Here is a 15,429-nt window from a genome sequence, read left to right as displayed (position 1 = left end):
GAAGGGGATGGGATGAAAAGGAAGGACCCTGGGAGGGGTGGAGGTGTCCTGTGTGTTAAAATAATTTTTTTTTAGGTTGTGAGGTTTCTTCCCAAGGACAGGAGCTTTGCGGGAGAGCCAGGAGGCAGAAAACGGTGGAGAAACCCATCCTGTCACCCACCACCGTCCCTTTTATTGGTGTGTGGTGAAACAGGGGCTGGATTTAGCAGGGGGACTGTTCCAGGAGCTGCAGTTCAAGGTTCTCGGAGCAGGATGTCTCCACCTCCTTTTGACACAACCTGAGCGTCAGTGGAGGCAGGCAGTGCAGGGCTGTTTCGCAGATGAAAACACGAATCTCTAAAGGTGGCTAGCCAGGCTCTGCCTTAAGGAGCCATCCCAGTTAAGGGATGGAATGTCCTTAGAGTAGGTTGCACTATTGGAGGCTGCTGCGTTAAGCCCTGGACTGCCTGGATGTCCTCACCGAGGTCTCTCAGCCTTCCAGTTTTACTCACTCCATCTCACTAGCCCTTTTTTTTTTTTTTTTGCCATGTTGACACTTGGGTGGCTGTTGACAATCTGGTTTTGCTTTCCCTGCTAGTGGTACTGGAGAGCAGAGCTGGTGGAAACCATGATCCCCTGCAGATGTGTCCAGAAACGCAGCGCAGGGGAGAGAGCACAAACAGGCCAGCAGAGTTGCCGGAGCAGAGAAGCTTTTGCAGGGGCAGCGCTAGGATTTGGACCTCGTTTTAAGGCAGGTTTTTTTAAACACATTTTGCTTTGATCAATTCAGATTCAGTTCTCCAGCAAACGCATCCAAACCGAGTGCACAAAACCTCCCACACACCTACTTGTGGGGGACACGCTCCTGATCCAATCTCCTTCTCTGCAGCAAAAGCTCTGGAGATAAACTGAGCTGCTCCTAAGGCCGGGGTGAAGCAGGGCTGAGAAGGAAGCACGGCTTTGCGCTGTGCCATGACTTCCTCGCTGAGCACTAGCGTGGACCCAGCTGGGATAAATCTGTGCTGCTGCATTGATGTATCCTAGCTGGGGAGGCCGCCGCGGTGTGGGCTTGGGGTGGGTTTTCATGCTTGTTCCCAGCACAGATGGGACGAGGAAGTGAGGGTTTCCTGGTACAAGCGCTTTTCTAAAGAAACCTCCTGCTGCGATCAGAGCCTCGCGTGTGTGTGTGCTCTGCCCTGGATGCCTGCCAGGACAGAGTGACGCAGAGGTGGCCGGGGAGGTTTGGCTGGAGCATCCAAGGAGAGGGTCCTAGGGAAGCAGAGGGAAGGCAGACGCTGTGCACAAACTCCTGGGAGAGCTCATCCTCGTAGGAGTGACAGCAGCTGGTTCCCAGCGAACAGCTTTCGAGTGGCACGGAGATCGGGGGGGGCAAGGGGCTGTGTCTGTGCACAGAGGTGTGCCTTGCTTTGCATCTCCCCTGTCCCAGAGACCTGAATTGCCTGCTCAGCCATTGAGAAAAGCACAACAAAGTTGTTGAAAAGGCCATTAGAAAAGTAGGTCTTGGTGAAGAGACAAATTTCTGTTCGAAGGTGGGTGGCTGGGCAGCACAGCTGGCGCTGGGGGTGCAGTGGGGTGGGGTGTGCGGAGTGCACAGCTGGCGCTCGCCCACACATCTGCAGCAGCATCTTCCCAGGGGAGGTGTGATAACGAAAGCTGCGGCGGCAGCGCGGGGAGGGAAGGGCGATGTCTGGCCCTGCGGCTGCATGAGTAGGTGCCAGGGGCACAACAGAGACACGCACGCAGAGCCCTCAGCTCTGGTCTCCCTCCAGCAGAAATTGCAGCCGTTTGTTGGAAGACAAAAACCTTTTTGGCAGCTGGGTAATTAAAAAAAAAATAAATCGGTCTCTGCCAAGCACCTCGAGGTATTGGCTCTGAAGCATGGAGGTGGTAGCATGGGATACCTAACAGCACTTAGGGATTCAGAAGTGTCTTCTGGACCAGAAGAGACGCAGAAGCCAGCAGGACCCACCAGGTTCTCTGACATGCTGCTGGCCACTTGCCAAAGGGCAAGTTGCCCTAGGTCCATCTGGGGTTGCCCCTGCAAAGGCAGAGTCCTTGGCTGCAGCGAGGCAAACCCAAATAACCCCAGAGTGGAGGGGCAGGGCTCCTGGCTGGCCCGGCATGGGTGCAGCCTTTTCCCTTGGCTTCTGCTCACACCCTCCGTCCCTGGAAAAATCAGCCAGAGAGTCCTTCCTGTGCCTCTGGCCGCTTTCTGAGCAGGCAACCGTGGGCTGTTGCGTGCAGGTTTTGGTGCTCTCTGTTTGACTTTGCAAAATTTTGCCTGTTATCCCCCGGCGAGGAGGATGGAGCCTGGCGCTTGGTGCTGCCAGCCCGTGGGTTGCTGCCTACCTGCCAGGAGAACATGGGGGTCTGCAGCCTTGGAGGAGCTGGCTGGCGGAGCAGAGGCAGAGCGTGGTGCTGGCTGTCTCTTTAATGCAGGAGAGAGAACTCTCTGGCTGCCACTTCGTGGAGTTTCGACCAGATCCCTGTTTTCATTAGCATTTCATTTCATTTCATCTCCTCCTCTCCCCCCCCAGCCCCACCTCCTCCGAATCGGCATCTCTGCATCCTTTTCTGTGCCTCACAGAATAGCAGGTAAAAGTCTGGCTGGCACCTGCACACCCACGCACACCCCCTTACACGCACCCCACCCTGCACGCTGGACGCACCTCTGCCAAGGGAGAGACACCTTCCCACACTCCTGCATCTTGCATCTTCCTCCTCACGGGCGAGCTTGGCTGGGAGCATCCCCGTGCTTGTCTCAGGGCTGCTCGGCTTCTCCTCGCTGTCTCTGGCTGCAGCAGCAGCAGAGCTCAGGCACGGAGGAGCTCGGGGGGGCCCCGCTGCCCCACGGGACAGAGCTCTGCAGGGAGCCAAGCTCAGCTGAGGGGGTGAGAGCTGAGGATCAGAGGTCTAGAGCATCCCCAGCATCTGAAACATCCTGGGTCCAGAGCATCCCAGCATCCGGACTGATCTGAGGTCCAGAGCATCCAGAGCATCCAGAACATCCTGGGGTCCAGATTATTCATGGTCCAGCGCATCCAGAGCATCCCAGCGTCCAGAGCATCCCTGGCATCTCCAGCACCCCGGCATCCAGAGCATCCCCAGCATCCCGAAGCAGCGTCCAGGGACATCCCAGCACAGGGGGATTCGCAGGGAGGAGGAAATGCCTGGCTGTGAGTAACGGGGAGGAGAACCTTGCTACTGCTGATCGGCTCCTGGGAATGTCACTCTGCCCTGGTCGCCAGTGAAGAGAGAGAGTGGGGGAAGAGAGAGAGAGGAGGAGGAGAGGAGAAAGGAGGACGGACACAGAGCAGAGAGAGAGAGATGGTACCTCTTCCCCTGGAGCTGGTTCCGGCCATGATCACCTAGCACAGGTCACGGCTGGAGAAGGTCCCCCCGGCTCCAGAGCCGGCCCTGTCACCTGGCTCCTCATGGAGGGCGATCTGGGGGCCCCCAACGCCAGCGTGCTGGGGGAGCGCTCGCTGCTGGTGGGGAGCAGCTGGGTGGCCGCTTTCCTCTGCTTCATCATCCTGCTGACTACGGCAGGGAACTTCCTCCTCATCCTCCTCATCGTCACCCAGCGCTCCCTCCGCAACACCTCCAACTACTTCCTGGTGTCCCTCTTCATGTCTGACCTGATGGTGGGACTGGTGGTCATGCCCCCGGCCATGCTCAACCAGCTCTACGGCCGCTGGGTGCTACGGGGCGACTTCTGCTCCCTCTGGTACTCCTTCGACGTCATGTGCTGCAGCGCCTCCATCCTCAACCTCTGCGTCATCAGCTTGGACCGCTACCTGCTCATCATCTCCCCCCTCAAATACAAGCTGCGAATGACCTCCTGCAGAGCCCTCTGGCTCATCCTGGCCACCTGGACCTTGGCTGCGCTGGCCTCCTTCCTGCCCATCAAGATGGGTTGGCATGAGCTGGAGTTCGAGGTCCGGTCCCCGAATGTCACCTCCCGGGGGGACGAGGACCAGTGCCGACTGCTGGTCAGCTTGCCCTACGCCTTGGTGGCCTCCTGCCTGACGTTCTTCCTCCCGTCTGCCGCCATCTCCTTCACCTACTGCCGCATCCTCCTGGCAGCCCGCAAGCAAGCGGTGCAGGTGGCTTCCCTCGCCTCCAATGTGGCCACCACTGCCACCGATGAGACCACGCTGCAGGTAAGGTGGCCACGGGGATGTTGCTCCTTGTAGACCCCCTGTGATTTGGGTGCCTGGGGTGTTTCTGCTTTCGGGACAGCCTCAGGGCTGGAGCCAGCAAAGGAGGAAGATTCTGGGCAACATCCGCCTCCCTGATGCCCTCTGAGGGCATTGTCCCAGCAATTTTGTACTTTTAAGCTGCTCAGGAGCACAGAAACAGCACGAGCAGAAGCAGAGAAATAAGATACAGGCAAAAATGCTCAGCAATGCAAAATAAATGCTGCTTTGCCCCCCCTTGGCTAGCGTCACCCCGAGGGTTTGAATCTTATCTGACTTTCCGCTCGTAAATCTCGGCCGTGGTGGGCGTGAGACATATGGGGGAGAGGGAGTTTAAATGACAGCAAATACCAAATTCCGGAGAGCCCCTGATTTCCAACAGCCAGCTTCTATTTCTGTTACCTGCTCTGTAACGGGCACCGCAAAATACCTCCTTACTCGATGCCGGTTAAAGCAGGGTGTGTTTTTATAACCCAAATGTGGCTGCACTTGTTTGTGTTTCTCCAGAAGAAGGTAATTGCCACTAAATCTAACAGCTTTAATTCCCCGTAATAGGCTTTATTGACTTCATATCCTACGGGGAGAAGATAAACTTAATTGTGTTTAAATACCTTGATTTAGTTTGTTGTTCTCTCTCTTTTAAGAAAGGAGCCAGGAGTCTCTGACCCAGCCGGCGCTCCTGCACGTGATAGGATGTGCCAGACAAAGGAAAACGAAAATTGAAGAATAAGCAGACAATATCATAAAATATTTATTTTCCCCCTAGATGCCAGGATTTCGGACTCGACAGACACGACCTGCTGCAGCCCCGCAGCCCCAGCGCTGCCCTGCTCAGGGGACTGGGGGATGCTCAGGATGCTGTGGAAAACCGGCACCCACCCCCGGTACCTCAGCAGAGCTGAGTGTCCCAGCAGGTTCCAGGGGCCCCAGATCGGCTCAGGTGGTGGGCGAGCTGCAAACACGGTGTCAGCCAGGGAGCCCTCGGGTTTCATCTTCTCAACTGGATTTTTGTTCTCTTTTTGGGCAGGAAGCTGAATGGCGACGGGGCCTTGCTTAATTATGGCAGGGGGCTGAGCTAATGATTTTAGATTGCAAGAGTGGACAGAGGACTGGGTGAGCGATGGTGTTTGTGGGTTGAAATGTTTGACGTCCTGCTTTTAAAAACACAATTAGTTTGCTGCTTTAATCAGCAGCTAGAGCTGCTTTGGTGATTTATCCTCACCAAACATTTACTGGGTTGGACTTTTCTGTAAAAGAAATGTCTTAATTATAAAGCCCCTATTCTACCGTTTAAAAAAATAAATCCTTTCAATGTTGAGAGTTCCTATTGCTTCCTCTTCCTGATTTGTGGCTCAGGGAGTGTGGGCCATCTTCCTGCCCCTTGCAAGAAGGGAAATAACAGCAGGTTTTTGCAGGATTTGCAGCACCAAATGCCACTTCCTTCGGGCAGGAGTCTGGCACCGGTGCCAGCGGCTCCGGCTGGGGGAGAAGCGCTCGCTCACCGCCCCGTCTCCCGCTGCAGGTTCCCCGCGCTCCCAGCCAGCCTGCGGCCAGCAGCGAGGGCAGGAGGTTTGCCAACAAGCACAGCAAGAAGGCGCTGAAGGCCAGCCTGACGCTGGGCATCCTCCTGGGCATGTTCTTCGTGGCTTGGCTCCCCTTCTTCGTCACCAACATGACGCAGGTAAGCACATATGGGTTTTTTTTCTGTTGGGTTTTCAAAGGCTTTTGACTTTGAACCTGGCTGGGTCGGATCTCAGGTGCCCGCAGGTCTTGCTGGAAAGCCTCTGGGAAGAAAGATGCAATTTCCCCAGGGAGCAACAGCAAGGAAAAACCCTTCAAAAGGGTTTTGAAGGGTTCCTTCGAAAGTGAAAGGTTGGTGTGCCTGGGAAATCACTCTAGATTGGGGCCGAGGTGGGAAACACTGCTAATCCTTGCTGTGTCCCCCCGCCAGGCAGTCTGCAGCTGTGTCCCAGCTGGCTTCTTTGACGTGCTTACCTGGCTCGGGTACTGCAACAGCACCATGAACCCCATCATCTACCCGCTCTTCATGAGGGACTTCAAGAGGGCCATGGGCAAATACCTGCCCTGCTGCCGGCGCTCGGGGGAGCCCCGTCCCAGCGCCATCTCCCTCTCCATGAGGAACTCCAATAGCGGACCCCGCGCAGCCATGTCCCTCAAGAACGTCCTCACCTTGCAGGCTGAGACCGACTCGGTCGACTCCGGGGCACTGGGGAATGAACACGGCCTGCTGCCGGCCGGCGATGGCCCCCGGGTTCTCCTGGCCCCCAGCGCCCGCTTGGTCAACATTTTTGACTTGGAGCCCCCAGACGCAGAGCTGCGGCACAAGCAGCTCAGCACCCCCGTGGCCTGAGCGAGGGTGTCCCAACGGGGGGTTACGGACCTCTGTGTGCCTGGAGGGGTCTCCCTGGCCCAACACAAACTCTCTGGAGGGCCAACTTGCCGCAGGACACCTCCCTGCGCACGCATCGCTGCTTGGTACCCTCTTCAGACACCTCCTTGGAGAAGTCGTCATCACCGAGCACACCTGTGGGTAGGTTTAAACAGTCAAAGCCACATTTTACTGCTGAATTGATCTGCCTTGTTTCTCTCTCTTTCCATCCCTCCTCTGCTCACCGTCACCAATCCCTCACCCTTCTCCGAGAGCTGCTTCTCGTGGCCTTTTCAGCTCTGGTCAGTCTGAACCTCAGACTCCAGACCCTTCCACCAGCCTGTGTCTCCCTAAACTTAAACCCAGGCTTGGTTTTCAGCTTCCACTCACACAGCCCAGCAGATCACCTCTGTCTCACCAAGTGCATGGAGAGGAACAGTGGAAACCACATCCCATGACTCACAGACCAGAGGTTTGGGGCTGCCTCAGTCCACAGAACATCACACCTTCTTGGCGTTTAATTTCTTCTCCTGATTTGGACTGTATCTCTCTCGGTTTCCTGTGAAAGCAATGAGTTGCAACAGAGTGAAACTATTGCGTTTCATCACAACCAGCCTGCACGATGGGGGATTAAATTTGATGCAAAATGTTCAACGCTGCTTTTTGGATATTGAGCGAGGGTGTGGGTGTTCAGCTGCTCGGTGGCTCTGTGGGTATCCTGCCAGTAGTGAGGAATGCGCTAAGCTTCCCTTCAGGTTTCATCCTACAGCTTCCTATTTTTGGCATGTGACCATCATACTTTGCTCTGACAATCCGTCAATTTTTAGAGGATGCAATTAGAAAAGACACTTTTTTCTCCCCTTCAAATAAGAATCTAAACAAATATTGTCTTTTAAATGGCAATGCCACCCCCACCCCCACCCCTCCTCAGAGCCATAAGCAGAGAGAACAGTCAGTAAGATGGTAGGTGGGCACTTAAAAAAAAAATCAAAACTACAAATGCTTTTAGCAAATTCTTCCTCAAGTGCCTTTCCGATGCGGAGGTGGGCTGGTAGCTGGTTGCTGTGCCCTACTCCTGCCCTACAAGCCTTGCTGCTATTTCTGAGCTCACGCTGTTGAGTCCGATTGTGCTCCTGAAGCTGACGATTATACAAACGAGTCCACAGCATCCTAAGCTACGGGATGCTGGATGAAGCAGCCACATGCCAAGCAAGTCTCATTCCACGTTGCCCACGTATGTTCCAGAACTGAACAACAAGTGTTTTATGACTAACTTGACATTTATTTGCTACAAATCCCCTTGCAAGCAACGGTGAACCCAGCGGTCAGTGATGAATGACTGTGACAAACGGAGGACTGAGCACAGGTTGAAACATCCGACTGTTTGCTACATTTTGGCCGGACAGCTTCGGTTTGGTATCAAGCACGAAGAGAAATACGTACATTTTTCCACAAATGGCTTTATATAAAAAACACTTTGACTACCACTCCAGTTAAAAAGGAGTAGAAAAATAGAAGATGAGCTCCAAAAGCCCCTTAGTTAACCACCTCAGCAGACAGAGGCTTCAGGAGATGGACAAAGAGAGACCGCTTCTTCAAGCCAAATGTTCAAAAGCAATAATGCGTTACTCTCTCATCGAGCCAATTCTTTGTCATAAGGTGTTTGCTTGTGGACAAATCCTCTGGCGTGGTAGAGAAATCGTATCCTTTCCCCGCAGCCAGCGACGTCAATGCCGGCTGGCGAAACAGGCCCGTCACCGTGGGATCCCACCACCTGTCTCGGAGACATTGCCCATCACTCTGCAGCGAGGCACTGCTTGAGAATCGGAGCTGAGCAGGTCCAAGCCCACCTCGGCGGCAGGAATTGGGGAGAGGAAAAGGCGGGCACCATACCCAAAGCTGCTGTGCACTGCCAGGTCACACTGCCGCCCCCAGAAACAGGCATTTTCAGCTTTGTGAGAGATAACCTGCAGGTAAGGCTTGCAGAAAGCTGGGGAAAGAAAGGAGAGGTGGCTGGTTATTAAATGGGGAGGGAGGAGGAGGGCTCCATGTGAACTGGGAGCTGCAGTTGCACTATTTCCCCCGTCGTAAGTCAACCCAGACCTGGGTGGGGGAAGGGATTTATACCAGCACTTGTTTGAAACCAGAAAACCGCAGAGGTGTTCTCAGGAGGGGGTTATCCTTCTGCCCCGTTCCCGCTAGATAGCATTTTCCAGAGCTGAGCAGCAAAACAGGCCAGAACAGGACCTTTTATGGAAGATGTGGATCAGCCCCATACGGTTTTGGAAGGCTACATGGCAGGGGGGGTAAAGCAGGACCCCTTCCTCCGCTTTGAGACGGGGGGAGAAGAGAGTGGATGCCAATTCGCTTTCATGGAAGGAGGTAGATATCAAACAGATTCATGTTTGTCCTATGCCAATTATTGGTTTTATTCTAAGCCAATTAAAAATCTGTCTAGAGGGGGCTTTTAAGGCTGGAGATGTGTGTGGGCCACAAAGTGAAAGTCTCTGTGGGTTGCTGGCTTGCAACGCCTGGGAGGAAGTTTCACAAAGTAATAAATCACAAAAAGCCCACTCTGTTTCTTCTGCTGTCTCTCACCTAGGGACGCAAAGCACATTTCTACGAGTAATGAGGTCGCAAACACTCATCACCCTCAGCTTGCAGACAGGGAAACAGTTTTGTCGACTGGAAAGTGCCCAAGCCCTGGCAGCAAACCTGCAGCAAACGAAGGAAAGAAGCCAGGTACCCCGAGCCTTTCGCCTCCCTGGTGAGCAGAGCTGAAGTGCGGATGCTGAGATGAGCACAGCTGGGCAGCCAGAGCCTGCAACACACCTGCTCAGGTGAAAACCAAAAACCAAATCGACCACTGGTGGAAAACTCTTTTTAATTTCCTACTGACGAGCCCCCCTCCACGATAAACCCCACAGAACCACCTGCTTTCCCAGGAGTTCTATAGCAGAGACACAGTCCCTCATGGTGACAGCTGCTTCCCTCAAGAATAAACCCAGTTTGTGCGAGGAGGGACGTGCCGCTGCTTCCTGAGCAGCAATGCTGATTCAGGCAGGAATCAGCCCTTTCTCATCCGTGGGAGACGCCGTGGGCGGCTGCTCTGAAAGCTTTGATCCAGTGACACGCAGGTGCCACGCTCCAGGCTCCCAGGAGGGTCTGAAAACTGCAGCTACAGCTCTGCCGGCTGTAGCGATATTCCTTTGGGAATCCCAGTGCAATGAATGGTGCTTTGACAGCGGTTTTAGTGCTGGCTGAGCATCTCTGCCCAACACGAAGAGCTCTAATTTGCTCCTTCGCCCGCTGCCTGGTTCTCGCTGCTCCCGCTGTCTGAGCAGTCTGGGCAGGAGAGCGAGGTTTCTCCCAAGAGGCGGCTGTGGGAATCACGGCGGTGAGCGTGGCTGGCTGGGAGAGCCTCACCATCAGCCGCATCCTCCTCTCGCACGGTGTTCTCCTCTTCCCGAGTCTCGCTGCCTGCTGCCCGCTGTGATTTCTTGGCTAGAGGGGAGAAAAGATTCTCTTCCAGCCAGCACTCCTTGGTTTTAATGCCCACAGCTTTTAGGATTGTGTCCATTTGCTTCATGTAGTCCAGATGGCCGTTTACCTGCAAGCAACGAGAGTCCTGTTAGCGGGGAACCCGGCTCAGCCAACTCCTTCATCTCAAATGCCACCACCGCCATGAGACTTGGTTTCATCTCTGAAAAGCTGAAAGAATGAGGTCAGAAAAAGGCAGTTGTCCGTTGAATAACCCCAACTGGCTGCCTCCTTCGTGGCACACGCTGCTGCTGGATTGCTTTTCCTCTGCCAGCTCCATGTTTGGACATCGCGGCGTTACAAAACCCCAGCCCCCGGGTGCGACAGGGGTAAGAGGAGCTGACCTGCCATGGTGGAGACGCCCAGGTAGGAGACAAGTTGTCTGAGTCCAACTCCCTGTTCTCTGCTAAATCACGTCCTCCCTGTGCCTTAGCTCCCTTGTAAAAGCAAAGATTATTATTTAAATTAGGGTATAGTCATTAAATCTCACCACACCTACCAGGCACGTTCAGGTTCTTGGCTTGAAGGTGCACTGATCTGCCTCACACCATATAAAACTGGGAGTCTGAGAGTTATGGGTTCATAAACCAAATCAAAGTCAGCAATACGTGCAAAAACCTCACAGATTTGTTTTGTAAGGTGATTTCCATGATAAGATAAACCCTTCTGGTACAGATGTTGGGATGCACCCTTCCAGTAAGGGCCCAGGAGGGAGACAAAACCCCCTCTGCAGTGGTAATTACTGTCATTTGCTAAAGGCTACCTGGCTGGAAAGGCAGAAACTGCCTGCTCTACTTCAGCTGGCCTGTGCAAGCTGAGCATTTGAAGTAACAACAGCCGCGATCCCACAGCAGACCAGCCTCCGGATCTTCCTTGCCGTCGTACTCACAGCCAGAACAGGAGGAAGCGCTTGGGAGCAGAGAATCAGGTGGATCTTTTCTCTGCGGAGAGGAGAAGTGCGGGCAGGCTGAGTGGAGGCTGTTTCGAGGGTATACTCACCAGCTGCCCTATGGATTTCAGCAAGGATTAAGGGGTATGATTTGCATCCTCAGATATTACAGCATCTTTGGTAAATTCTATTTCTAACAGTTTAAATCCTTCCTGACCCAGCCAGAAAGCTCTCAGGTAACACCACATCTTACTTTCCCAAATCTTGCTAGCAATTAGGGAATGTCCACAGCAGGGAATACCCAACACCACAGTCTCAGGCTTCCTGCTTCCCAGCTCCGTGTAGGAGTGCCCCAGGACAGGGCTACCTGCTCCTACAAGACCGTAACAGCTCTTTGCAGAGCTCTGCAAAGAAACCCAGCTGTGGACCCTCTGCTCAGCTCCCTGCGAGCTCTGCCTGATGCCTGGGCCGTCCTTCCATGCTAAGCCAGCAACCAGGGTCACCAGCGCACCTCTACCCAAACCTAAAGCAAACTTCTTGTCCTGCACAGGCAAAATTCCAACCTCCTCGCTGTTTGAGCGAAGCAGCTTTTTGAGTGGTAACATTTGGAGGCACTCGGGACTTGGAGTAAAATGAAGGGTTTAATCAGGACGTTAGTAATGCAATATGCGACTTTAATCAGTCCAGATGGCTCAACAGGCTCTTGATGTTTCAAACAGATTAGTTAATTAAAATAACCATTGAGGGACTAATTGACTGGCTGTTAGGATGTGTACATTGTTTTCTGAAAAAGAATTAACTTTTTACTGCTCAGTAGCGGAGCTTGGTGCTAAAGGAAGAAATGAGCATGGCGTTGGAGAAGGTGGAGAGAAAAAAGAGGGAAAGGGAGGTACCTGGAGGGGTTGCTGGGGTGTCTTGGTTTGCTGTATTCTGAAACCTTACAGTCACTGCAACCTCCCCGCCCTGGTCAGCGCCCGGGGATTTCTCAGCCTCTTCTGTAACCTCGGCAGTTAGTCAGAGAGAAGACATTTCCCCTGCCACCCTACGGACCAGATTTTCATAACTCCTCAGTATCCAGCAGCTTCCGCTAACACAATGGGGAATGCCTCTTCCCTGTGCACCACAACTACCAAGAGATGCCGGGTATGAGCGATTCTGAAGAGCTGAGCCTTTCTTCACGCAGCTAAAAGAGGCCTCCCTAAAGTGTCCCTTACTGCAGCTCTAAGACCACTACATCTCTTCAAAGGAACTTACTACTATTTCCAGGAGAGGATTCCCTAAAGCCAGAGCAGTGCAAGCCCCGAGCAGCGTAACAGGAGGTAGGACTCTGCTATACTGCGACACGAAGTACCGAGCCACCAGCGAAAGAACAGAGAACAAATTGCCTTGCCACTTGAAAGCTGTGAAGCCATCCTGCTGGGACAATTCAGCCATTCCATCTCTCAAAAGCCTGTTTTCATCTGCAATCTGAAAAGCTGGATTCCTCCGCTGGGTAGGGTGTGCTGGAGAAGGGACGGGAGCATCTAAAACATCGTAAGGGACAATCAAAACTTTAAAGGGAAAGAAAGAGTTGCTTGAATACTTGTCAGAACTAAGTGCAGGAGGAATTTCAGAATAAATGGAATAGAAAAGTGTTCTTGTCACCACAGCAAATAATATTTATGCTTGTTATAAGGAAATGAAAGCAGCGGAGTAGGTCTATCAGGTAGACAGTGGGTAGGTTCAGGTGGCTTCTCCCCTGTTGTACCTGATTTTATGGTCGCTTTGACTCCTTGGAAAACACAAGCCAGCGGCCAGGATCACTAATTCTGCTCAGGACTACAGCACCACGCAGGAAGATCTCCAGAGGACGGCAGATAACAGCATTGCTCAGGTGGACGGAGCGGTCAGTTCAGTAAGTCTGGAAAGGTTTTCAAGTTCAAATCCACCCCAAAGTGTCCAAAATGTCATTGAGCATAATCAGCTGCATCTATTAAATTCAAATGGGAGTCTTTTTATTTGGTACGATAAGTGCCTCTGGTTACGGTGTCATAAAAACACAGTTCAATTTAGGGGAGCTTTGACAACAAACAGCGTCACCCCCGCGCCTGCAGCGAGCCTGCTGGTGCTGGCTGTACCACGGCAGCTGTGAGCACGGACACTGCTCCCCGTACCAATGACAGCAGTTCTGGGTGGAGAGGGACAGGGGACAGAGATCAGCCTATCTGAGAAGAAATGAGAGCGGAATCAATCTGCAGTTACCACGCAGTGCTCTCCATTAGCGGTAAACTGGTGCGATCCCCACGGCTCCAGTCAACTGCCTTTGCCGTTGGTTTTCCCCAGTGCTGGGAAAGAACAAAGCACCAACACAGGATCCGTCCATGAAGATCACCTCTTTAGGATGGAGGAAGAATCCCAACTTCTCTCAGGTTTTGAGCTACAGAAATGCAAGGTGCACCCCAGAGCCCAGAGGGGATGCTCGGGGAGCCTGCCCAGTGGTGGGCAGAGACTTGGGAGAAAGGAGGTGCTGTGTACGAAGCTGTTTGCTTTGCAGGGCTGTGTAACTTGCAAGAGCTCGGCTGAAAGTCCCTTGGCCTCTCTGCTGCAGGGAGACATAAAGCACAGAGCAGCTGGGCTGTGCCTTCCTCCTGCTCTCCTTGCCCGAACATCCTATGGATTCACAGAGAACTACTGCGGAGCAAGGGGGGCGTGCAGTGTGGGCGGAAGATGTGTGGGTACCCTCTGCCAGTCACAGGAGTGCGGGTCATTCATACGGCTGAGAATTTCACCTCTGACTTTTTTGAGCCCGACCCATACAAAGAGCAACTTTATCATGCAGAAAAAAAAGACACCCTCAAGTTAAAACACCTCTCCAGAGCTTCAGTTTCAGGATTCCCTTTTGACAAATACTATCTATTTTAATAGAAAATGGTATTTTCAGTGGGGTGAAAAGAGTTAACAGAGCGAGCTGCAGTTTTTTTGAAGGTCAGATAACAATCTCACCTCACTTTTCAGCAGCCCTTTCCTCCCACTGGTGTGTCAGACACTTTGTGTACACACGCAGTGAAATGCAAACTGCCTCCAGCAGCATATCTCAGTAGAGCCAGCTCAGCAGCTTTTGTTATTGCCAGTTCAGCTCTTGGGTTTACTCGCCCATTTCCAAAAGCGGCAGTGAATTCGTCGTTCAGGAAGAGAACTGGAGTGCAACGCTGCGCTCTGAAATAAATGGCCAGCTAGTTTTGGGGTAGCATTGGTAACCAAGGGAAGGAACTCAAATGCCACTATTGCTTTCCAAAAATCCTCAGTTCTGGATAACGGCTCAAAACCCGTGCAGCCCTCCTCTTCCAGATGGTGGCAAAGACTAATTGATTACAGGACTCCCAAGCGCTGCCAGTTTATCACTCTAAATGCAGTCATCTCTGCCACGCTGGCAGGCTCCTCTGGTCAGAGTTACCCCCACGTGTCAGCGTAAGCCTTAACGCAGAGTGCGGGGTACGTCTTGCATGATAGAGGGCATTCGGCCTGGCAGAACATGTCCTCTCTGTTCTCCACAGTTTTCTGAAAGCTTACGGCAAAGACCTAACGCTGCCCAGGCAGGGGAATATGGCTGGACCCGGCAAAAGCCAGTGGCAGAGCGGGTTCCCATAGCGAGAACCAGAAGAACATGAAATGAACCTTGAAAGAGGCTGTGGCTGCATTAAAACAGAAGTAAAATTCTTCTGTTTGAGTTCTTAGGAAACAATGTTTTCCAAAAGTGAGGGCAGTGATCATGTCCACTAATTCAGAAGCTGGAATTTAAATGGATTTATTTTAAACTGTGAATTCAGCATCTGCGGCAAATCCTCCTTTGCGCTACAGGTGTATCCTGGGTGGCAGAGGTCCCGGCTTCCCGCAGAGGAGAAGCTAACAAAAATATATTTGAGGAAAACTTTATGGAGCTGAATTTATTTTGAAAATAGTGTCAATGTCATTTGCATTATTCCTCTTTAATGTTTCTATTTCTGCTCTGAAAAACTGATGGAATAAAGACTGCAGCGTGATTCAGCTGAGCTAATGGGCTTTGCTTCTAAATCATCCCCTCGCACAATTACAGGTCTTGTGAATAGCATAAGTTGCTCAATTCTTATCTTTCCTCTCGTTTAAAAACTAACTTCATCAGTAAAAGCTGTCCTTTAATTACAGCGACATTTCTTGAGCAAGACTGTAATTTCTAGATGCAATCATCTTTCAGCCACAACTTATTGATCAGGTCATTCTCACCTCTGGGATGGTAACAGAGGGCTGCTGCCCTCAGACAGCGCTCGGGCCAATTTCACACCAATGCAATAACTGTTTCCAAGGACTTTTTCCATCCAGCTCTGGTAGGTTTTGTGGGAATGTGTCGATGTTGATGATTCCGTGTAAACATCATTTTTTTTTTGCCATCCACTGCT

General features: G+C 52.4%; 2 protein-coding genes across 2 annotated transcripts in view; one reads left to right on the top strand and one right to left on the bottom strand.

Annotated features, from left to right (window-relative positions):
- Window positions 1–3,368: 3,368 nt before the first annotated feature.
- HTR6 (5-hydroxytryptamine receptor 6) lies at window positions 3,369–6,570 on the top strand. Its single transcript, XM_010123387.2, has 3 exons — window positions 3,369–4,163; window positions 5,722–5,880; window positions 6,151–6,570. Exons 1-3 carry the CDS (start codon window positions 3,435–3,437, stop codon window positions 6,568–6,570), a joined length of 1,308 nt encoding a protein of 435 aa, XP_010121689.2. The 5' UTR covers window positions 3,369–3,434.
- A 2,885-nt stretch (window positions 6,571–9,455) lies between these two features.
- Window positions 9,456–15,429, bottom strand: part of TMCO4 (transmembrane and coiled-coil domains 4) — a 36,032-nt gene continuing 30,058 nt past the window's right edge. Inside the window, exon 13 of the mRNA XM_010123386.2 lies at window positions 9,456–10,198. Within this exon, the coding sequence (XP_010121688.2) occupies window positions 9,878–10,198 (321 nt within the window). The 3' untranslated portion in view covers window positions 9,456–9,877. The remainder of the gene's footprint in view (window positions 10,199–15,429) is intronic.

Source organism: Chlamydotis macqueenii, chromosome 21 (genome assembly GCF_036417535.1).
Source record: "Chlamydotis macqueenii isolate bChlMac1 chromosome 21, bChlMac1.mat, whole genome shotgun sequence".
NCBI classification, from domain to species: domain Eukaryota; kingdom Metazoa; phylum Chordata; class Aves; order Otidiformes; family Otididae; genus Chlamydotis; species Chlamydotis macqueenii.
Note: the sequence above shows the minus strand (reverse complement) of the source record. Positions and strands in the feature narration are given on the sequence as shown.

What these genes read in the sequence shown, in the direction of transcription:
- HTR6 (XM_010123387.2), top strand. Translation starts at nt 3,435, where the DNA reads ATGGAGGGCGATCTGGGGGCCCCCAACGCCAGCGTGCTGGGGGAGCGC. An exon ending in CCGATGAGACCACGCTGCAG is followed by an intron (nt 4,164 to 5,721) that starts GTAAGGTGGCCA and finishes CTCCCGCTGCAG; the next exon opens with GTTCCCCGCGCTCCCAGCCA. An exon ending in TCGTCACCAACATGACGCAG is followed by an intron (nt 5,881 to 6,150) that starts GTAAGCACATAT and finishes TCCCCCCGCCAG; the next exon opens with GCAGTCTGCAGCTGTGTCCC.